The sequence below is a fragment of the Tachysurus vachellii genome, chromosome 5, assembly GCF_030014155.1.
Source record: "Tachysurus vachellii isolate PV-2020 chromosome 5, HZAU_Pvac_v1, whole genome shotgun sequence".
Classification (NCBI taxonomy): Eukaryota; Metazoa; Chordata; class Actinopteri; order Siluriformes; family Bagridae; genus Tachysurus; species Tachysurus vachellii.
In genome coordinates this window covers 32,642,868-32,666,869 of record NC_083464.1, presented here as the reverse complement: position 1 = coordinate 32,666,869, position 24,002 = coordinate 32,642,868, and the positions used below count along the sequence as shown (strand labels likewise).

At 36.3% G+C, this 24,002-nt stretch overlaps 2 protein-coding genes across 2 annotated transcripts in view; one reads left to right on the top strand and one right to left on the bottom strand.

The window, feature by feature from the left end:
* The first annotated feature begins 2,993 nt into the window (after positions 1-2,993).
* cavin4b (caveolae associated protein 4b) lies at positions 2,994-6,093 on the top strand. Its single transcript, XM_060869400.1, has 2 exons — positions 2,994-3,644; positions 5,065-6,093. The coding sequence occupies exons 1-2, from the start codon at positions 3,285-3,287 to the stop codon at positions 5,650-5,652; spliced, it is 948 nt and encodes a 315-aa protein (XP_060725383.1). The 5' UTR covers positions 2,994-3,284; the 3' UTR covers positions 5,653-6,093.
* A 6,019-nt stretch (positions 6,094-12,112) lies between these two features.
* rmc1 (regulator of MON1-CCZ1) overlaps positions 12,113-24,002 on the bottom strand; it is a 16,506-nt gene continuing 4,616 nt past the window's right edge. The window contains exons 4-20 of the mRNA XM_060871287.1: positions 23,976-24,002; positions 23,795-23,881; positions 23,443-23,583; positions 22,304-22,407; positions 21,083-21,172; positions 20,752-20,857; positions 19,937-20,045; positions 19,317-19,361; positions 17,357-17,410; positions 17,081-17,209; positions 16,057-16,163; positions 15,775-15,894; positions 15,558-15,635; positions 14,059-14,163; positions 13,508-13,576; positions 13,177-13,402; positions 12,113-12,986 (exon numbers count right to left, since the gene is read on the bottom strand). The exon at positions 23,976-24,002 is cut by the window's right edge and continues 30 nt beyond it. Coding sequence (XP_060727270.1) covers positions 12,907-12,986; positions 13,177-13,402; positions 13,508-13,576; positions 14,059-14,163; positions 15,558-15,635; positions 15,775-15,894; positions 16,057-16,163; positions 17,081-17,209; positions 17,357-17,410; positions 19,317-19,361; positions 19,937-20,045; positions 20,752-20,857; positions 21,083-21,172; positions 22,304-22,407; positions 23,443-23,583; positions 23,795-23,881; positions 23,976-24,002 — 1,677 coding nt within the window. The 3' untranslated portion in view covers positions 12,113-12,906. The remainder of the gene's footprint in view (positions 12,987-13,176; positions 13,403-13,507; positions 13,577-14,058; positions 14,164-15,557; positions 15,636-15,774; positions 15,895-16,056; positions 16,164-17,080; positions 17,210-17,356; positions 17,411-19,316; positions 19,362-19,936; positions 20,046-20,751; positions 20,858-21,082; positions 21,173-22,303; positions 22,408-23,442; positions 23,584-23,794; positions 23,882-23,975) is intronic.

The following is a 24,002-nucleotide window of genomic DNA, read 5'->3' as shown; positions in this document are numbered from 1 at the left end:
TTTATATTTTTATGTTTTGCTTACAAATGATTAAGAAAGCTGGATTCTTAAGATAACGGAGACAGAAAGCTCCTTCAAACATACCATGCACTTGCACAAGGGTTTGGTTTGGACTCTACACCATGAATGAAACTTGCTGTACTTGCAGTACCTGCTGTGTACTTTGGAGCTTTGACTGTATATTTCGTGCTTAGTTGTATCACCTATTGTGATTTCTCTTACTTTATGTTAAAATGTAATGACTTTACATTATTGAAAGGATTTTAACCATGGAGATTAATTTTGCTGACTTACAGTAATGTTTAATTCTTACTTTCTAAAGACTACTATCTTATCTCTATATAAGATCTATCTAATATGTATGGTCTTATTTAAGGTTTCCCCATGACACCCATTAAGGGTCACTGCAACTGACATACATTTATCTCATGTATACAACTGAGCAGTTGAAGGTTAAGAACCTTACTCAACAGTTCCCCAGCAGTGACAGCTTGGTGGCACTGGGATTTGAACTCACAACAGAAGTCCGATGTCATAACTGCATAACCTTCCATAACTCAAAAATCTTGAACAAAAAATTGAACTCAGGTTGCAGTAGTTATAGAGGGATCCTAGCCACTGAGTTTACAGTAAAATCCTACATTTTTAATGGTTTTATTTCATTATGTTTCCATTACAGTCTCATGGGGTTCACTCCTGGTCACTTTTCAGCACTTTTCTAACCGAAATAGAATTCTAGAGCAAAGCTTGCTGAGAGTAATGGAAGTGTCATGTGGATGCTTTATGCAACTTAACGTAAAGAAAAGTGGCAATAATAATTACACTGTTATTAGTTTAGTTTGATTTATATATTTTTACCAACATCACTGATCAATGCTGAAGATCTTTAAATTACCACTCATATTATTCTTCTCTAGCAATCTAGTATCAATCCACCACAGTACACATACGACGCTGATGGCATCAGGGTTCTTTCAGAGCTTATCAAACAAGCTTTAAAGCTGCATTAAAAATTAATAAGGCATCCACTTATTGTCCTGAATAACTAAAGCAGGTTAACTGGAAACATGCAACTGACTTAAGCACACAGCAAAATTAGTAATACTAACTACAAGAATATATCTATCTATGTAGTTATGACATTTAATAGGACAATGTCCAGTTAAACGCATCAACTCTACATGTCATTAGGCACTTAATTGTAGTACAGTTTTTAAATAAATTGTCACAATTTTATGAAGAGCTGTGAGGCTGTTAACAAAAGCAGTGTACTTTAGTGTGAAGATGTTCTTCAGCAGGATTCACACTTCAGAACTGCCCCTGGCTCAGTGCACCCGAGTGGCACCATGTGTAGTGTAGGATGCACATGTCTAAAGTCAGGGCAATAAATATCACCAGTCAATGGATCACTTTTTATGGATCTTTAAAACCCCAGGCATTATCTCATACTCATGAAGGAGTGAAGACAATTAAAATAGCATGGGAGAAGAAAGAACATGTGGACCTGGACACAAAAAAAAGTTTTACAAAAGAAAGACGCAGCTAAAAGGAGCCAATGGTTATAGGACATCAGTGGTGTAGTCCAATAAATCAAAACTAGCAATTACAATCACCACCATTCAACATCAACATTATTTACACCGCGATGAAATGACACATATGTTGTAATGTTTTATTTAAATCGATTCCGAGTTTGTCATAATAAATCAGTTAAAATGAAATGGAAACCCCCCCCCTCCCCCCTCCGTCTCACTAGTTGGTATCGCCCAAATAGCGCCTCTACACCCCTCGACACCCAACGCTTGATTCCTGGCGTGTGAAATAACACACGTGGCTTCGGACAGGAGACGTGATGTTCTATCGGTAATATGGTGTAATGTAACAACACAACGCAATCAATTAGCTCAAATCAAGACTATTAATATAACTATTAAGTTAGTAAAACTTATGTAAATGTTATATTGTTTTTATTAATTATTATTAACAGTTCTGTGAATCTTTTCTACACCTTTTTACACTTATTGTTTTCAGGGGACTGATTAAAGCTGACTTTATGATTTTACACCTGCAAAAAAATAAATAAATAACTTCATCTTTTCAACACTGACAATAAAGATATTTACACGTTTTAATCATTGTGCATTCATTTGGACTGTTATTTTGCCTTGTGTAATTTATTTTAATGAAACAATCATTTAATCATGATTTGGTGATTAGACAGATAGGTGGATGGATGGAGATTGATCAATAACAGGGAAATTATGACACAAGATATGAGTTCCCTCTGTTATTGATTGAGGTTTAAGCCTAAAATACAGGGATGTACACTCATCATTGAAAATAATATTGTTTATATATAGAAATAAATGTTCAGGCTAGTCTCCTCAGTTCCAGTAATAAAATAGTTTTAATAGACAAACAAAAGTCATCCCATGAAATAATGTCATTCCAAATTTGTGCCAATACTTTGGGGAAGTCCCAAGTATGGGTGTAATGTTCAGCTGTCATTGGATGTATGCCATAGTGTACATCATTAATCTATGTGTCTATTTAATTATAACTAGGTTCTGAAATAAATAGAAAATAAACTAATAAATATGCCTGTGATTTAATTCTTTCATTTGTTGTGATTTTTATGCCACTTAGCATACTTTATGGCAATTTGGGGAAGTCCCACATATGGGTGCAATGTCCAGAAGTCCACAAAACACTTATGTATGTCATAACAAAGTACATTATTAATCTGACATATCATGACTGCTTAGATCATGCTGACATGATGATATGTCAGATTAATAATGTGCGTTGTTTGACATGCACTCCATGTACATATGTCTTTCTTCTATAGCACTGTATTGCTTAAAGTGTATTGCTTAAACTGACATCATGCACCGCTTTCCCCTACACGTCTTTAAATGTCAGAGTGTCACCTTACCAGAGAGATATATATATATATAACTGTACTCCTGTGGTGTTGGTTTGGTGCACTCCCTCCCTGTCACAGTTCAGGCTCTTTCTCAGTTGCTCTCTGTGTCTCTTTGGGGCTTAGAGTGGTCTGCCCTTTAAGCCCCTTGGATTTCTGTGGGGTGGGGCTTTCATGATTTTCTTCCCAGTAGCCCAGTGAAGCTGTCACTCACCCTAGTGTGTCTTGTAGTTTAGTTAAAACTAATGCTCTCTTACTCTAGGTTTGAGCCCAGCATCAATCTTTCTACCTGAATACCCATAATCTTGATCTCTACTGTTCAAGAAAGGAGCTCAGGCTTTTAGAACCTGGTAAGGTGGGCATGGCGGAAAAACTGGGACTTGTGGCAGATGAGCCCAATGCCTTGAATATTCTGTCTCTCCTGGAACGTGTGGCTGGGATCATTGACAATGTGCAGGCATGCCAGCAGCGCATGGAACAGAGACAGCTGGAGGTGGAGAACAATGTGAAAACCATCCAAGAAGATGTAGTAAAACTGACCAAGGAGCACACCACTACCAGTGGTACTGTGGACAAGCTACTGGAGAAAACACGAAAAGTTAGCTGTCACATTAAGGATGTGCGGGTCCGTATAGAAAAGCAAAATATACGTGTCAAGAAGGTAGAGGAAACACAGGCTGAGCTGCTAAACAAAAACAAGTTCCGTGTTGTAATATACCAGGTAAGAATTCTGAATAAGTGCTATGTCTGAATGGGGAGCCCCAAAAAGACTTCAATCATGCACCATGTTAATATTCTAGTTAAGGTTCATCCCTTGTTCCTGAAAAAAAAAGGACCAATTGAAGTAAAATATAGCAGATACCCTTAAGGGTACATTCTCTTGGTAATAAATAGTCAACGCCTTACCTTAAATATGTATCAAAAGAATATGAGCCAGTATTGTGAGTGAGAAAAATAATAGTGATATAACTAATATTGGAGTGGGTGCAGTTAAATAGTATTAATAATGGTTTCTAAACTATTAATGACCTTTTATTATTTCTTTTAGTATTTTTCCTGAACTATAAACAGTCAGACTTTACTGTCTTTGTAACAATGTACCATAAAACTTAAGGGACCACGTACCACAAAATCAGGTTCCTTACTACATTCCTAATAGTAAAAGTAAAAAATAGTTTTTTACAATAGTTTTTGTTAATGTTAATTTTCATAGTTGTAGTTTCTGTGTTTTTAGGTAGTGCTACATGCAGGCAAAAGCCGACATACTTGTACGTGGATATTCTGAGAGGTTACTCTGTGACATGTCCTAATATAGTGCTCTCAGCTGCGAGTCATTCTGGGTAGCTGCAATGAAACTATCTGTAATTACTGATCAGTACGATGCAATCACTAGCTTAATATCAAGCATCAAGTCTAGTTTGTTGCTGAAATTTTCAAATGTCAAACAATGATTAATCGCACAGGTTTCATGATTAGTGATTTAGTAATCATTAAAGCCTCTAAAAACATTCAAAATTGGAACCTATTGGTTGCTGCAGCAAGAAAAAAAATACTTCACATGCAATCACAAAAGGAGCTTTAATATGCAAAAAAAAATACAGAATACATTATAATGTGCATCTCTAATCAAATGGATTATAGAAATGTTTTCTTTTACTATTGGTGTTGACATTACCTTGAGTACAGACGGTGTTAAATGTTTAGCATAAATCACAAATAATACTTGTATTACTTCTCTATATCCTCCCAATCCAGGGCAGTCGTAGCTCAATGGTTAAGGTGTTGGGCTCCTGGACCCCTGTGCAAGGCCCTTAACGCTCTCTATAACTAAGATAAATGTACATTGCTCTGGATAAGGGTGTCTGTCAAATGCTTAATATTGAACAAATATTGCTTAATTTCTATAAGAGGAAGTAAAAGAATAATAGTATGAAATTGGTTTCATTATTTGTGTGTATATATATATATATATATATATATATATATATATATATATATATATATATATATATATATATATATATATATAAGTTATTTTTGTGTCTAACAACATAAAAAGTATCTGAATGGATTCATAGATTTTTTCATCTTTTTATTCAAATTTTCAGTTACACTAAAATAAATACGCAACCTTTTCACAGGGTGATTCTGAGGTTCCAGCTGTATCAGGCCCAAAGGACACATCAAAAGGAGCAGCAGGTGGTGAGGGATCTGCTGATCCAGATGTACCCGAGACCTTAATTCCTGACTCAGATGAAGAATACATGGTTGTGGAAGAGGCTGACTCTACAGCAGCCAAAATGAAGAAGACTGGCCTGAAGCGTATTGAGAGCTTGAAGAATACGTTTTCCCGTGAGAACATGACCAAGACCAAGGAGAATCTGGGAAGCAAAGTTAATAAGCTGGGTGAGCGCATTGTGACAGCTGAGCGTCGTGAGAAGATTCGCATGTCAGGTGAACAACTGAAACGATCTGGAGAGCGCCTCAAGGAAACCATAACCAAAAATGTCCCAGCAAAGTTGAATCTGAAGAAGGAGAGAACTGTGGCTGAGGGTCAGGAGGGGGCAGAGGGTACAACAGAGAGCGTCGTACCTATTCCACCACCCAAGGGACGTAAACCCAATCTAGATGCAACTTACTCTGAGCCCACACGAAAGCAGGAAGGCGGAGAAGTGGGCAAAGCAGAAGAGTCAAAAGTGCCAACGTTTGAAATGAAGGAGCTTTCATAAGCAGCAAGTCAGTGGAATAAAAAGGAATGTTTGCAGGTTTGGTCATGTTTGAAAAATGTACAATTCCTGATCAGAAGGCTGATGAAAGACTTGTACATGGTATCCTGAAGGAATGAATAAGGGAAGTCACTTAGCATAAACTTTATGAATGAATTTAGCTATTTTTACACTTAGACTTGGACATATTCCAATAATAACATATTTTAATAATAATGTATGTTTAATGATTAAGCTAAAAAGAAAAACCAGATGTAATTACCACACTGGGGGTGTTGGATTATTCTTAACCTGCTGTAGTGTTAAAATGTTTTAGATCTTGCATGCAACAGTTTGTGTTCACTGTATTGTACTTATGTGCATTGTACTTATCTTTTACTAATCTTGATAATCTCACCAAGCCATTTGAAATAAACAACGTCAACTCAATCAGGTGGTTTCTAAGAAGTCTTCTAAAACAATGACAACTATACAGTGATATTTTTATATCTGCAGTATAATCCAGAGAACGTGAATTTTAAACATTACATATATGTTAAGAGTTATCAAAAAGATTCAAGTAGACTTAATTCACAATGTACTGGACAACAAAAGTTATAATAAAATAAATGATAAATATATAAAGCAAACACACACACACACACACACATATACATATATATATATATATATATATATATATATGGACCTCAGAACACGTTTTTATGCACGTTAAGATATACTTCTCTGCAAAAGGCTGTATATTAAGTTATACAAGTAAATACAAATCATTTATTATCAAATGGGAAATACAAATATTTCCCATCATCACAAAATATCAAATATAGCAACAAAAAATAGCAGCAAAAAAATTATAGCAATAAATAAAAACTAGAAACAAATACAGTGCCAAAACACTGATGCTAAGAAAAAAAGAAAAAAAAAACTTTATCGTCAAATTATCACAAATTATATTAGTCACAAAGTAAAGCCACCCCCTCATCGTCCAGTGGTCTGGGTTCTGAATGGTTTGGAGAAGCTTGTTGGTTCTGAACCTATTTCAGCAGACGCTCTAAAGCTGACATAAATAAATTTGGTTCACCACATTTAGAAGCAACTTTCTGCTGTATTTCTATTTGAATGTTTGCACCATACATTTCTCTCTGTATAAGACATACATAAACAGTATTCCAAAGTATTCCCTTATTTGAGTTCATACAAAAGTTGGGATTGTGCATAGCATAAAAGAAATCCTTATATAAAACTGTTACAATAACTTGAATTATTATACAACCAATATTAAACCTTCAACAATGTTTCTGGTAAACCATAGTTATGTAGAAATATAGAAATGTATTTTGACGACTAAATGTCAATATCCAGTTAAAATGATACAAAAGCTAGCCATTAAAAAAGAGTCCATTCTGGAAAGACTATACAATTCTCTCTGTATTTAATGAGGACATCTGTTCATTAATTTAACTGAGGATTAAAAAATTCCGTAAGCCAAAACTGATGTGGACAGCTTTCAAAATTCAAGCTATGGATTACTGGTTCCTTTCAAGAAGCTCAGTAAACCAGAAACTAAGAGTAACTAGAACACTTTGAAACATGAGCTTGATACATGCTAACTAGGACATCCTGAAGGTCTTCAGACATGATTATAGTGTTGTTTAATCAGAGAAAGCAAGAGCTCATAAAACAAGTATAACACACATATACACACCCAGTGCTGCTCACCACCTGTGATGTTCTGTACTCCAATTTTCTGCAAATGTATTCTTATCTACAAATCAATACAAAAACACATCTGATTTATTCATTTAACAACTCTGTGTTTGTGTGTGTGTGTGTGTGCGTGTGTGTGTGCAACCCAATGAGTACAAAAACTACCAATACATGTACTATATATATGTCAGAATATTTGAATGACAAGATTAATCAAGTCTAGATTGTTGCTGTCATTGTCAGATGTTAATAATGTTTTGTATTCTACATCAATATTAATGCTGATAACTACAGAACTGCACCAAAGCATTCATTCATATTTCACAGCTTAAATTGAACAGTAAAAGGTCAGAAGCAAGAAAGACAAATAGGCATATATTTGCATTACTACTTAAATGTCATATTTGAATTGAATTAAAAAACATTCACTCACTCATCTTCTACCGCTTATCCGAACTACCTCGGGTCACGGGGAGCCTGTGCCTATCTCAGGCGTCATCGGGCATCAAGGCAGGATACACCCTGGACGGAGTGCCAACCCATCACAGGGCACACACACACACACTCTCATTCACTCACACAATCACACACTACGGACAATTTTCCAGAGATGCTAATCAACCTACCATGCATGTCTTTGGACCGGGGGAGGAAACCGGAGTAGCTGGAGGAAACCCCCGAGGCACGGGGAGAACATGCAAACTCCACACACACAAGGAGGAGGGGGGAATCGAACCCCTAACCCTGGAGGTGTGAGGCGAACGTGCTAACTACTAAGCCACCGTGACCCCCACAATTATTTTTATTTGCAATTAAAATTCCTTTATAACATAAGTCTAAAGAGTAAATACTGTTAGATTAGTGTATCAGGGGGTCAATAAATAAAATAAACAGCAATAAAGGCAGTTGATTGTACAGTATGTAATGTCTGTTAAAAATGATTGACTATACACTCACCGGCCACTTTATTAGGTACACCTGTCCAACTGCTCGTTAATGCAAATTTCTAAATCAGCCAATCACATGGCAGAAACTCAATGCATTTAGGCATGTAGACATGGGCAAGACGATCTGCTGCAGTTCAAACCGAGCATCAGAATGGGGAAGGTGATTCAAGTGACTTTGAACGTGGCATGGTTGTTGGTGCCAGACGGGCTGGTCTGAGTATTTCAGAAACTGCTGATCTACTGGGATTTTCACGCACAACCATCTCTGGGGTTTACAGAGAATGGTCGGAAAAAGAGAAAATATCCAGTGAGCGGCAGTTCTGTGGGCGCAAATGCCTTGTTGATGCCAGAGGTCAGAGGAGAATGGCCAGACTGGTTCGAGCTGATAGAAAGGCAACAGGAACTCAAATAACCACTCGTGAGCGCACAACACGTTGAACCTTGAGGCGGATGGGCTACAGCAGCAGAAGACCACACCGGTACTAGTAAAGTGTACCTAATAAAGTGGCCGGTGAGTGTATAATGGTTGGTTGTATAGTGAATGTCAGGTTTCAAAACCAAAACTATTTAAAAAGATTCTTCTTCAGGCATCCATCTGTACTTCGATTTAAAGGTGCAGGCTATTTTTTGGTATCTGAAGTATTAAATGCTACATCACAAGGCAGAGCTTTCTTTTACAAAGCCTCTTAGTTATGGAACTTCCTAACAGATTGCAGTTAGAGTCAACATTCATTTCAAAAATAGAACAATCTGGTCTAATTGCTAAATAATGCAATTATCAACAGATAAGGAGACAAACAACATTATGTAAAGAATCTACCATGACTCTGACTATATTAATACTGTTGAAATGAATGAATGAATGAAAGAAAAGTACAATAAACAGTAAAAAAGTAGATGATAGATAGATCATAGATAGGTCGACATTGGGGGTATAATCTATAAAGATCTATAATTATATACAGACTAGAGCTTTTACGTCTTTGTTAATAATTAAGGAAAGTCAATAAAAATACCCCTTGACCATATCATTTACTGGGCTCTTTGTCTCAGTGCATGAAACTCTAAATCAACTAAAACAACAAATATTAGTAAAAAAAATACTCAGAAGACCAAAGATCACTTGATGACTGCCTGCCTTTGTGCTACAAATCAATGATCTCAAAACAAAGTCACTTTTTGAAAATAAATTTCATGTAATTAACTAAAAATATTTCCTACAGAGGACAGATGGCTTTCTGGTTAGGATTCCATCTCACACATCTGTTACACTTTCAAAAGTTAAAACATAATTCAAGAATTTTCACAAAATTCATTGTATATCCTGTGATTAACACTTAATAATTAAACTCATACTAATGTGACAAGTGACAAATGTTGGATATGTTTCTGTATAAACCATGTTATTATTAACTATATTATTAATAGTACTAGTCATAGTTTTAATAGTAACATGAGGTGAAGGAGGATTATATAATATATTATTGATAAAAACAGATTTAAATTAAAGCACAAGAGAAATCACAAGAAAATTGAAAACATTCTAAGGATAAATATCTTAAGTAATAATTCTCTGCCTTTTGAGTTATGCTGTGTTGTTTCCACCTGTTGTACATGTTCACGGTGTTCATTTATAAATGCACCTGTCAAGGAACAAGGAGACTTTATTATGGCAGGATTGTGATTGTTCAATTATTATCATTAATCTTTGAAGAAAGAAAAGTGAAAGGAATTTGTAGCTAATATTTTAGACCTTGTTGTAAATGATAGCCACGCTCTATAAATCCTCATTCGCAGGGGAATTCATTTAGAAATCTCACTTTAGAGGCCCCAAAATGTTATTTTTAAAATTGCTTAAAGACTTTTGCAGTGGCAGGCCTTAGTTTAGACATCCCTGTATAAGGGTATTCTGTGCAATAAGCAATACCCAAAATAGAACGCTGTGCAAATGATGGAGACTAAACAGGTGTCTGACAAACTGTCACTATGCAGCATGTTATTCTCAGCTCAGATTTTTATTTTATTTGTATTTCAACTGATCTCTAAATAATCAAAACTCTGAAACTACAATAAACTGTATACATTTACCTTCTGTAAAGTGTGTGACGGGAGTTTATTAGGGAAGTGAGCAAGCAGTTGGCAGACAGATTCTGACAAGCGGTGTGATTCTGAAGCTCTGTGGCTGATCAGCTGTTCGAGTTCATTTCAGGGAGGCTTTTTATAGCAGTAGCCACATGATATGTGTAGGGAACATTTTAGACTCTGACAGTTCATGAATTAGATTCAATGCATTTGCTCATTCTATTCAAATTAAAAATTTGGCTAATAAAATAAAATTGCTAAGTCTCTACATGGAAAAAAATGACTTGATTATTAATAAATAATTTTTATATAATTATTAATAAACTATTGAATGGGTTACAAAGCAATATGCAACTTGTCAGCTTTCTTACTGATAATGTTAACGTCTAGCTTTTTGTGATTCCCAGTCATATTGGCACTCTGCATTTGTTCCCAGGTAAACTGACACTGGCCATTTTTTTCAGTCAGTAGTTGCATATGTGGGAAAATAGCACTTTCTCCCTTGTTCGTTGTGTGTGTATTTTTAAAAAAAAAAAAAAAAAAAAAAAAAAAAAGGTATCAAGTCTGTAACCTAGTGGACCAGAGTTAATGTATTCAGTGATAGAGACTTAAACACTTTTGTACTCTGGATAAGGAAATCTGCCAAATGCTGTAAATGTAAATGAATTATGCAATGACTATTAATGACTATCAGACTGGAAAGGTGTACCAGGACCTGTCCACCTTGCCATGTGATATCTATGACAACCTTTCACCAATTTGCTTGACTTGTATCCCGTATCAGTTATTAAATGTAATCTGTCAACTTACATTTCAAATAAATGTGTGTTTGCACTAAGCCCTTAGTCTCTCAGGAGCTCTCGGTTGCACAACTATAAACTGTTTTTTTTTGTGTGAGCACATCTTAAAACCCCAGGCTGCTTTAGAGACTTTACCTGGGAAAGATCTTGTTTCTGACTTCAATAGCCTCACCTTAGCAGAGTTTGGCTGTTCTTGGCTGTTCCTCACTCAGGTTTAAGCTCCTACACAGCTTTCTGTTTCAGTTAATGGCTGAGTTTCAACCTACATATGAAATTGATGATCATTAGCACCTGCTTGGTATAATTGGATGTCATTCCTGCCTGTGTCGGGTGGATAAGTGTGGTTTTAATGGGTCTGTGCATTAGGACTAATGTGGTGCCTATAAGTCCTGTTGTCCCACATACATTTGGGAGAATTGTAAGTTTATGGGTTTGGTAGGGAAGCAAAGCTAATCAGAATAAACAAAGCACTAGCGGCTCAGAGGCCACACCATAGGCAGCATATTCATCACAAAGATCTTCAACAGATCAGCAGAATTGGAAATGTTCCACCATTATTCTAGTTAACAAAAAATCCTGTTAGTGGATTTATTTCACGTCACTACAATGTGAAAGCAAACACAAGAAGACTTTCAAATAATATATGAAATACTGTCAAATAATTAATATCTTTTTAACTTGAATTTAAAGCTCTTTAAAAGCTCTTTATTTTTCTTCTCCTATCATGGACAAGTCTTATTTGAACTTATTCCCAAAAAACAGACACAAGAACATTCTTTTTGCTGACCATCAAAACCATGGCAGTACAATATGACTATGATTGCCCATGTACCCTGACAGCTTTCCTCTATTGTGTAAATATTATAGATTCCCATCCTACACACACACACACACACACACACAGAGCAACACCTGTTCACTTGCAAATATTGTGCAATTATTTATTTATTGCATCTCAGTTTATGCTCTGTACATTAGTTAAACATGAAAATTAATTAGGAAAATTCTACAAATCTATTGTTCTATGGTGTTTTGTTATTTACTGTTTACATAATTATTTACACTATAATCCCCTAAGGTATGTGTACATTTCAACCCGTTTCATCTGATATCCCACGCACAAAATAATATCAAATTTACAAAGCCTGATGTGGAGGACCTCAATTGGCTTGAGCCCTGAACACAACCACACTAAACAGCTTTGGGTTGAATTGGAATGCTGACTGTGCACCAGTATCTTCTCACCTAACATCAGTAGCTGACCTTACTTATACTCGAACAGCTGAATGGACACAAATATATACAGCCACCTTCTAAAATATAGTGGAAGTCGTGCCCAGATAAGCGTAGGAAAGGGGCATGGTTTCAAATATGTACATATGAGTGAATGGTCTGGTGGCCACAATGTTTCTCAGTAAGGTTGGTAGTTACCTAATAATCTCATTTGCCTTAAACTTTGTCACATGAATTGCACTGCTCACCTTTTTCAAATTGTAGTGCAGGGCAACCAAAGCATGCACAGTATAAGACTTATGCAAGATGATGCAAAGTAACAGAGTCGTACAAACTTGTGACTTGATACTTATGTGATTTGACATATGAATGAACTGAACACAGCTTGAATGTGAAATCTTAAAGATGTTAAAAAAATTTCAGCTTAAGGCAGAATGATCAGTTATAATTGCTTCAGGAACCTGGCTCTTAAATCTCCATCCTTTTCTTTAAACAACTGGAAGTTTCATCAGTGTTTGTTCCCCAAACACTTCTTTGAAGTAGGTGACGTGTTCCTCACAGTGTTCACCTGAAATAGATCATGAGGTCACCAAATGAAAAACAGCATAAAAACCTTCCACAACACAAATGCTGAAGCATGCTATGGCACAACACTCACACTTTACTACTAGTAATAACAATATTAAGGAGTAAAATAGTGTAAAAAGGGAATGTGATCATTAACATCTAAGAATTTAAAGCAGAAAAGCCCAAATTACCTGGATTAAATGCAGGATTGCCACGTAACCTAAAGTTTCTTTGTTCAAAGAACCGGAAGATTGTATAGAAGAGCATTGTGTCATTAGTCTGCCGGGCAGCATCCAAAAACTTGCGTGCTGAGACGTTGTCATGGCCACCAACACTGCGGACAAATCGGAGAGCTTCGAGAACTTGCTGTTTTGACAGAAGTACCTCCACAATTTCATCATTAGCTGTGGAGAGCCTCTGTTGGACAGACACACAGACGCAGATATTTTCCACAATAAAATGAAATGAATGAACTCAAAATAATCACAGCAGAATAAAAACAGACTTATGAGTGTCATTTACCTTGAGCATATCTAGAGAAAGCTGGTGAGCAGGAGGGTACGTGCTCTCCAAAGACAACAACAGGCAAGCCTAATCCAGTGAAAAACAATATATACATTAGTGAGCTAATTTCTAAGAACTAAAAAAAAAAAAAAAAAAAAAAAAAAGGTAAAACTAAGAAGTGATGCATTACTGATAATTTTAATACATAATTATTAATTAAAATGATATAAGGAATGTTGTCAGTAACAGTAATTTCCTGGTTTATTAGAAATAATTCAGCCTTTAAAACACAAATAATGAAGATATATAACATCAGTAATGTGTGACTGCACACTGGATTTAATACTCAGAGCACTAGATAATATCCTTTGGGGATTTAGGTGTATTGTTCCGTTCCAGTGACTTGAAGAGTCTAAGCCAAGACACCTTGAAGTTTTTGCCAGCTAGCGGTGACCCATCACATTACTTAGACACTTCTGGTCTTTCCTATAATTGAAGCTCTTCTATGCATAACTGCTATGAATAGAACTTCTAGAAGCACGATGAATCTTTTTTAGAACTGAACTCACCAGTGGTTTGGAGTCACTCAGCACATGATACTGGAGGAACTGGTGAAGCATGTAGAAGAGATTATGCTGGACCAGAGTTTTAATAATCAGCTCATAAAAGTAGTGCTGTGTGTGATATAGAAGAAAGAATGTCAAACAGTAGGAATTTCCACCATTTATAAATGGACACAAAAAAAGCTTAAAACATAAGTAACTTTGTATATCTGCATATCCAAAAACAACAAAAAGCCTATTGTGTACAAGTGTCTTGTGTAAATATGCATTAATACTGATACTAGAATCTGATAACAACATGGTTATTTACTTTTAAAAAATGAGATTTTTATTTTAATTATTTATTTATTTATATCAACACCAACTATAGTTTCACAATTTTCAATACAAATATAACAATGCTAAAATGATGCTTTATTAGTTATCAATGCCTATTATCTGAAGTATAATCATTCATTCAAATTTTTGTCTCTATTTTGAATAAATAAATAATTGAAGAGACCACGGAAACATTGACAGCATTAACTTGAGTAAATAGTGCTTTAACAGATGGTCTGTGGGATCAGAGCAGACAGACTGGCCTTCACTCTCCACACACATCATGTGCCTTGAGTGCTCAGGACCCTGATGCTGGAACACCACTGTATATTAGTAACACCACAAAATAACTGATTTTGTAGATACTCTGACCAAACTGTAATGGCTAGATTACTGGGTCAAAGTTGCTTTTTCCTGCTTTCAATACATCAACTTTGAGAACTTGCAGCCTGATATTTACCATTCTTTGACAGGTGCCATTGTGACAAGGCAAACGATGGTACACACCTATAAAGTTTATAATGTATCTATACAAATTTGATGGAATATTAGCTGTGGGTATAACCACTGTACAACTAGCATTTTTATAAAATAACCAAGGATCTTCAAAAATAAAACTATGTTCATGAAAAAGTGATTTCATTAACATTAATACAGTGGTGCCAATAATCGTGGCATGGTTTTGATAAATACATAATTTTGCTTCAATTAACAAAAAAAGCAATTATAAATGAATAAAAAAAATTAAATCAAATAATCAGGATTAGATTAAGCTAAATAACCACAGTGGTGCTGTACCTGACGGCACCTGTACTATAAGTGCTGTACCTGACGGCACCTGTACTATAAGCGCTGTACCTGACGGCACCTGTACTATAAGCGCTGTACCTGACGGCACCTGTACTATAAGCGCTGTACCTGACGGCACCTGTACTATAAGTGCTGTACCTGACGGCACCTGTACTATAAGTGCTGTACCTGACGGCACCTGTACTATAAGTGCTGTACCTGACGGCACCTGTACTATAAGTGCTGTACCTGACGGCACCTGTACTATAAGTGCTGTACCTGACGGCACCTGTACTATAAGTGCTGTACCTGACGGCACCTGTACTATAAGTGCTGTACCTGACGGCACCTGTACTATAAGTGCTGTACCTGACACACCTGTACTATAAGTGCTGTACCTGAACAGTGATTTGGAACTGGTTGAGTGAGCGAATGTATTCCATGAGAACAGCAATGACGAACTTATGTGATACACCCTGTAAAATGGAGGGGAAAAAAAAAAAACAGTATAATTACATGTAATTCTCACATGTATAGTGAAAAACCAACACAAACTCAAAATGAGAACAATATCAGAACAATTCATTCTTTCTAAATGCAGTGTTTCATATTTACCTTCTTCTCTGTAAATGCAGAGAAGACGTGTGTGTACATGTCTGACTGATCAATGACTGCTTGTGTTCGAACTGGTCTTTTACAAGAGTTACTAAAGCGACTGGGTCCTGATTCCATAGCCTAGAAGAAAAAGAAACAACTTAAACTATAATTTAGTTGCCAGTCAGTCATCACACTACAATCAGTGTTGCTGAGAGACTGATTTTATATTACTTTATAGTTCTGTTATTACATTCATCATACTTGGTAGCTTGGGAATGTGTAAAAGGAAACTTGCAGTACCAAAGTGTAGGCTTGCTCTGCCTCCAGGTATTCCTTATACACTTGGTTTAGCTTATCAAATACAGTGGCCACTACAGGCAAGTTTCCTTTCTCTCCACCTACAAGCACTTAAATTCATTTAGAAAAAGAGAAGACAATGTTAACTCAGATTAAACATGATTATATTCCAGAACTGTCAGAAAATATATTCAGGGCACAAACTACAAGTGTCAACACCATAAAGTATAATTACATCATTCTTTTACTGAAACACACCGGCCATTTTTATGGTAAATATACCACATGCAAACAGGTTCACATTTAAGTTTAAAATCACAGTCAATTAAACTATGGAATAAAAGTAAACAGCTAATTAACTGGATCGTATTTAAGCTCTTTCCCTACTCTATGACCCAAGTTGGCTTGCTTTGAATGAGATTCTACTGAGTACTACTAAGCTGCAGAAATGTCTAAAACGGAAATTTTTGTATATGAAAAACAAAAATGGGTCAGACTCAGAGTTAGAGGTCAGGGTTAGAGGTCAGGGTCAGAGTTAGGCTGATGTAGACACCACAGAGCAAGTCAATACTTTTCAAAAGAAAAATATTTGTCAACCAAAAGACGAAGTGCCTTTCAGCGACTTGGTTCTACGACATATACTTCTAAAATTATGAACTAAACTGACTGACGTCTATTAGGGATTGGACATTTTACTTAGTTTACTCAGACATACAGCCTGTGGGGCACTGACTGAAGCTACACAGGGTGAAACCCAATGAACTTAAGGCTGGGCATGAAAAGAGCTGGTTACTGGGGAAGGGAGGTGGCGTCATTGTTGCTTGTGTTAACTGCTATGGACTATTTCACAAACTTGAAAAATACTGTTGTTGACGGAAAGAAAGCTGAAGCTTCAATCTGAAGTTAGATGCAGCAGTGGGTCTGGGTTCATGGTTACAATTGAGTTCATTGGGTTAAAACCAAATTTTATCAGGTATACGTAATGAAAATAAAATGCAGCATTAACAGGTCATTGTTGGTTGCGTACTCTGCGAGCATACGGACAGGATGACCATTTTGCAATCACTTCTGTGCAGAAGAAAATCCATCAGTTTTCCTTTGTCTTGAAGAAGGTCCACTGTTGGATGGAGTTTCACGTGAAGGTACCAAAGATAACCTGACCAGTACATAGAGGGATGTCAAAGAGATGTTCAGATTAATAAATAAAACTACTTTATGTATATTTTATAATTCAACAATAAAAAGTAAGTGAAACTAAATTATTTACATACGGATGGAAACCTGCCAGATATAATGTTCTTACCCTCACTTGCACTGATTATGATATCTGGTTGAAAGACACTCCAAGTAGATGAGTCTAAATGTTAAGGGAAACAGGAAAAGGACAGGAGATGCTACATAATAAACTAAATATTATTTTAAACTACACTGAATAGCCTTGAAATCTCACAGTAGGACAGGGAGTATGGGACAGGGTATCATAAGCAGTCAGTTACTTACTGTGTGTAACAAATATGTGCATCACACTTGCTGGCCAGTTTGGGGAAGGCATCTACATAATTATGGCTATATAGCATAGATATAATGGTGTTAAAAGTACACACAATTGAAATGAATTATGCATATGCAGACACTTAGTGTTCTTAAACCTGACTGTACAGAGTATTAAATAGAAGCCCAGACCTCAGTCCAATTGAGAATCGGTGATCACCACTTTTCTCTATCCAATCCAAACCAGATTTCTTGCATTGAATCATAGTGGCATGTTAAAGCATAAATGTAACATTAGCAATCAGTTGCTTTTTGATCAACCTAACTATATATAATTTCTATAATTATGACTAAACAAGCAAGAAAATCACGATTGCATAAACAGCATAATTATACCTTATTATCTGAAAATCGATTTCCAAACATCTGAACACTCAATACAATTATATTCAAAAGAGGAAGTACAGAGAAAAAAAATCATTAGATCACATTCAACACTTCATTGGGTATAGACAAGTACAAAATACCCAAAATACCCAAGCGGGGCAGTAGCACGCAGCGGCCACTCCGGATACATGTCCTGCACTGTGTACACCAGGTTGCACAGATGCACTTTATGTGGCTAAGACTTACTAAGTCCTTATAGCTCTGTCTCTGTTTTCTGTAGCACCACAATCCTGGAGAAACGTTGTCTCATGTCACTGTGTACTGTAACAGCTACAGTATATATGGTTAAAATGGCAATAAAAGCTCCTTGACTTGACAGTAAACAAAACAAACTAATCCATGCCGCCAACACGATGCAACTTGCCCTCTCTGTTTGCACATCTTAGTTACACAGACATCAAGAACTACACATTAAAAGCATCTGATTTTAACACGTGCTTGGTTTAACACACACACACACACACACACACATGCTGTACTAAAGCTTTTTAAATCCTTTAACCGCTTTACAATATTGAATAAACTTCTTACACGCCATTACATATGAAATAGCTTTCTCCTTTCTCTCAGCCTTGCAAAGGATGTCTCCTGTTGTGTAATAATCACGCACTCATTTTACAGCTACAGTTTACAGGCTTTGTTAACATTTTTTGTTCATGTTTTTTACCTTATTATCATTTTTTACACTGATACTGTATATGCTTTTGGTCTTTTCAAATATCGCAGCATTGCTGATAGTGGCACAGTTTTTCTGCTCAGGTTTCTGTTGCTGTGTGAATCAGAGAAGACCTTGACCAAAACAGAGCCAGCTTTCTTTACACAATCTAACATTCATTCACCTGTTAATATTGTGTTGTATAACTGGGCCAGCCTGTTCCAGCCTAGCGATAGCCCTTTTCACATAGCAAGGTCCATAAAGAAAAGGGTTGCCAAGCTTGGTTTGAAAGAAATCAAGTGGTCTACAGAGAGCCCTGAGCTCCAACCATATTTTGGAATGAACAGGTCCTCACTCATCATCAGTGCCCAACCTCACTAATGCTCTTGTGCTGAAAGGACAAATCCACACAGCCATATCAAAAACAGATTTACATGGTCCTGTTCCCTTAACATGGTTAATAACATGGGTAGATTGCAGAAACCTCAGATCATATTATATTTGTGCATAATCATGAATTTGTATCTTAATATTGGTTAGTATTTTAGTATTAGCTAATTTTAGTATTAGCTACTAGCTTATTTAAAAATGCCTTAAACCAAAGGGGATTCCACAATTCTTTTATTAATAAAATTAAAACAGCCACAAGTCAAAATTATTAAAAGGATACAAAGCTCACATTGCACTGACGCCTGACTGGGAGTAGCCACAGGTCCTGTGGAACAATAGGCAAGTCAATGATGATCAAATAACGATTACCACAGGACAGGCATTAACACTTACCATCCACTTTATTGGAAGCACTTGTATACCTGCACATTCATGCAGTTATCACATCAGCTAATGTGGCAATGTGAAAATAAATCATGCATTAAAATCATTTACTTCACATCAAACATCAGAATGGGGGATAATATATAACCATAGCATGCTTGTTGGTACCACATGGGCATTTGAGTATTTTAGAAGTTGCTGATCTTCTGGAATTTTCAGTCAAAACAGTCTGTAAAGTTTACAGAATGGTGCGAAAAAACAAAAACCGTCCTGTGTGCAGAAGGTCTGCTGACTGAAGCACGTCTCATAAAGAAGGACTGGTTTGTTAGATTGCTGCAAGAATGTGCAATTGTACAGGTTTTCCTAATCATTCAAAAATAAAGTGAATGGCTGCTTTACAGAATATACAGAATGTGTCAACAGACATATGATAGACAAATAATAAAAATAATGAATTTAAAGTAGATATTTTTACAATAGAACAAGGTTTAAAAAGTTCTGGCCCTCTCAACGCACCTGTGACAGAGATCTTATAGGGGTGGATGGACTGTGCAGGCAGTACAGGTTGGTGAATATTCACAGCACCATCTGGCTCTTTTAACTTAATATCAAAGATAAAAGAGGTCTGGAAAAATAAGAGCGGTTATTTGCAACAGCTTATTAGCACAAAAATGTTTAAAGGTGGGATGCACAATGTTTGAAAGCCAATGTTGACATCTGAAATCACCAAAACAAACACGCCCCTAAACCAAATGGGTGTCACCCCTGTTTTGATAGCTCCGCCCACACATACATACGTAACCCAGGCAACTATAATGGGGGAACCTGCTGGGGCGGCTGGCCGAGGGGAAATTTTTATCAATAAATGAACTCAATGAGTAATACTATGGTAATACAAATCTCTCCAGTGCTGGAAAGCTGATCCTATATTAACACGTCCTACTTCTTACCTTATCGTAAACCTTTCTTCTCTTTCTTTCTTTGTTTTTATCCTCCATGTCAATGTTAAAACCGCTTTCTGATAATGTCACACATGCGCACTGAACACTCTCTCTGTCCATGTTGACAAGACACGCCCCTTTATGCTAATGTCACATATGCACACTGAACACTCTCTTTGGCTACACGTTTGTTTTGTTTGTCGGCCCGACCCAGTTTTCAGAAGCATTTCTCCAACAATGTGCACCCCACCTTTAAGGCTGCAGTGAACCAGAGGGTCAAACCTTGTAACTGCCCACCTGCAACCATATGGAAACGATTTAAGATGTGCCTGCCTGTTAAATCTCTACAGGAGGAGGAGTGATAGAGCAGCATGATAAAGTCAAACGTACCCGTGAGCTCTGATGATGCACTACCACCAGATTATCCACAACATTCAGAGCAAATTTGCCCGAGGTGTTCAATTTCAGCACATGTGCCTTTTTACAGGATCCTTCTCTGTTGAATATGTCAGATGGTTTGAACAGGTAAATGTTTAGTGTTTGGCATCAAAATGGCATATAATGTATATACATGGGTCTGAGAGTATGTGAACCTTGTGGACATTAAATAACTTACATTACAGAACACAATGTGTTTGAATGAGGTTTTTGTTTTTTTGATCACTGAAATATTTCATAAATATGCAAAATGTGAGTTGTTAGAACAGAACATTCAGCTTACCTAACTAAGTGATACAAAACCACTTCTGCGCCTGAGCTGTTGGGAGTTCTGGTATGGTGTTTAAGATACATCACATAGAGCTGACCATAACTATAACAGAAAGACAGAAAGAAAAGGAATGGTGAGCAACTGTCTCCATTATATATATGCAGGGGTTAAACAAAATAATGTGAACATCAATGAAATATGTAATATGTCTGGATCACCATTTGCATCCAACAGAGCTTCCAACCTTCATGGAACAGATTCATACAACTTTTGAATATCTTCTTGTGTGGAACTTTGTTCCCTTCATCTAGCAGAATATCCTCTAGTTTCAGAGAGCTTGGATCAGAGAACCTGTTTGATAATGTTCCGGTCAGGTGATTGAGCTGGCCAGGGCACATGTTGAAGCTCATACTGGCTTTCCTCAAACCAAGACTGAACTGTTTTGGCTGTGTGTATGGACACGTCATCACCTTTATTTAACCCTTGGTTTGATTTCCAAACACTTGCTGGCAGTACAGTACCACAACCATGTAGGCTAATGATGGGGTGAGCAGAACACCAAGATATGGCCACATAAATATTCATAGATCCTCCCCCATGTTTGACTCTTGGAAACAGACTGTACAGTTGAAGACTTTCTTGAAGTTTCTTCACACACAAACTAAACCTGCTGTAGGGAATAATGTAAAGGATGATTCATCAGACCATATCACTTGTTTCCAGTCTTCAGCTGCTTAACGGTTTAGCACTTGTGACTCTTACATGGATGTTGGCTTGGTGAAGTTCTGTTTTTGTGGTCTTTAAAGGTGGATATTAAGTTCTGCTGTCACTTTTGCTGCAGTTGTTCTGTGTTGTTTGAACACAATCCTTCCTAGTGTCTGAATTTCATTCACTATTCCTCTTCACTGATGAAGTCCTGCCATGATCTGTCCCATGATCTGTCCCATGATCTGTCCCCTTTAGAAATCTGACAAGTCACCAATTCCAAACAATCCCATAAACTAACTTGTTTTATACTGGCATGCAACCGAGACAATATATATAGCAACAGAAAATAAATAAATGATGATCACAACATTTATTTTTTCACAGTAGCCTACAGTAATAATATTACCCCTATTACAATGGGTGTTCACATTATTTTTGTCCAATCCCTGTATATATATAATTCAGCATTAGAGCATACGATATGTAATAACATTATACTCACAAGTATAATAACATCATACTCACATGGTGGCAACTGCAATATCACGTTCTGAAAGGACAATTTTGGCTGGTTTTGGGGCCACTGGCAACTCAATCTCAAGCTTTGGCATTTTTGACATTGTCCCATTCTAAAGCAAATCATTAAAAAAAATTTAGATATACGATGACTTCATTGAATGAAAAACTGTTCAGGAATAGTTTGAGAAACATGAAAGGTTGAAGTCAACTTGGCCTAAAAATATCCCAGTTTAAACATCTGTAGTTTCTGCTAGACAATTTACAGGACTTAAAGCATCAGTTGCTATCAGAGTCTTTGTGCCAGACACCACAGCACACCTTCTTGCGGAGTCCATGGCTTGACAGACTAGAGCTGTTTTGACAGCACAAGGAGGACCTACATATTATTGTACTTGCACTAGATGAGTGAGTAGTGCTGGCTTTAAAGAAGATGAAATCAAAACCAACTGAGAAGTCAGCTTTCATCCAGCAAATGTTATATTTATCCTAAATCACTGTTCCCTCATTAAAACACAATGTGAACCAAATCTTCCATCAGCTGAGCCATTTGTTTCATGTGCGCAGTCCACAAACCAGTCAATCCTCCTTTTTTATACAACAGGTTTTATTTTGTCTTAACTGAATGACTGACCTTCTTTACTTTAATTAAACTCTAAATTTGAAATAAGCTTGAAAATGATAAGACATTGTGAACCATATATATAACTGCAGTAATACATGCAACTTGGTTAGTGTTTAGCTTTTCTAGAATTACAGGTTATTTATGAATACTATATTTCACATTTAAATAATCTGGGAAATGGTTTCTAAAATAATTCAGTTGACAATAAACAATAATAAAACAATACGAGTGTGTGTGTGTGTATCGATAAAACAATAAAATTGTTTAGTTTCCACCTATTTTATTACCTTCAGTTATAACAAAGCACTAACTGGAAAACATTTTTTAGTGTTAGTTTAGAATTTGTACAGTATGTATTGTCTAATTATGTAAAAATGTACAAAGGTATATATTTAATAAAACTGAATTTTTAATATTACTGAATAAAATACTAAAATACTGAAATATTGTAACTAAAAAAAGAAATCAAACATAATACATTTCATGGGACTCTTCCATCACAAACTAAATGTACATCACTCACTTTGAAAGCAAAGGGCTGCAGGACATTGCCTTGGACAGTGGTGGACAGCACAAGGACCGACGTCTCTGGGCAGTAAATATACCAGTTCACATTTATGCTCTGGCTCTTCAAGATCTTCACGCTTCGCTTTTCGGGCAGCACCTTTATAGGTAAAGCAAATAAAATTAAGTCTTTCTATTCAAAATAAATGCAGCATTCAAAATTCAAATTAAGAACACTTAAATTAGATCAATTAGATCCAGACAATTAGATTTTTTAGATTTTAGATTATATTAGATAATAATATTAGATAATTAGATTTTAACATATTCGTTGTTCCAACTCTGTAAATCTAACTGTAATGCAAATGTACCTGGTAAAATTCTATTCCCTGGTCAGTGATGAAAACAATTTCATTCCAGCTGGTCCAACAAAAGCCCAGAACATTAGAATTCTTGGTCTGTTGGTGTGAACAAATAAATTATAAACCATTATGTAGCTTGTTTGTTGTCACAGAACTCAGCTTTTTATAACTGTGTTGCCTTTGAACGTACCTTGGACTCATGGGAGAATTCCAAATG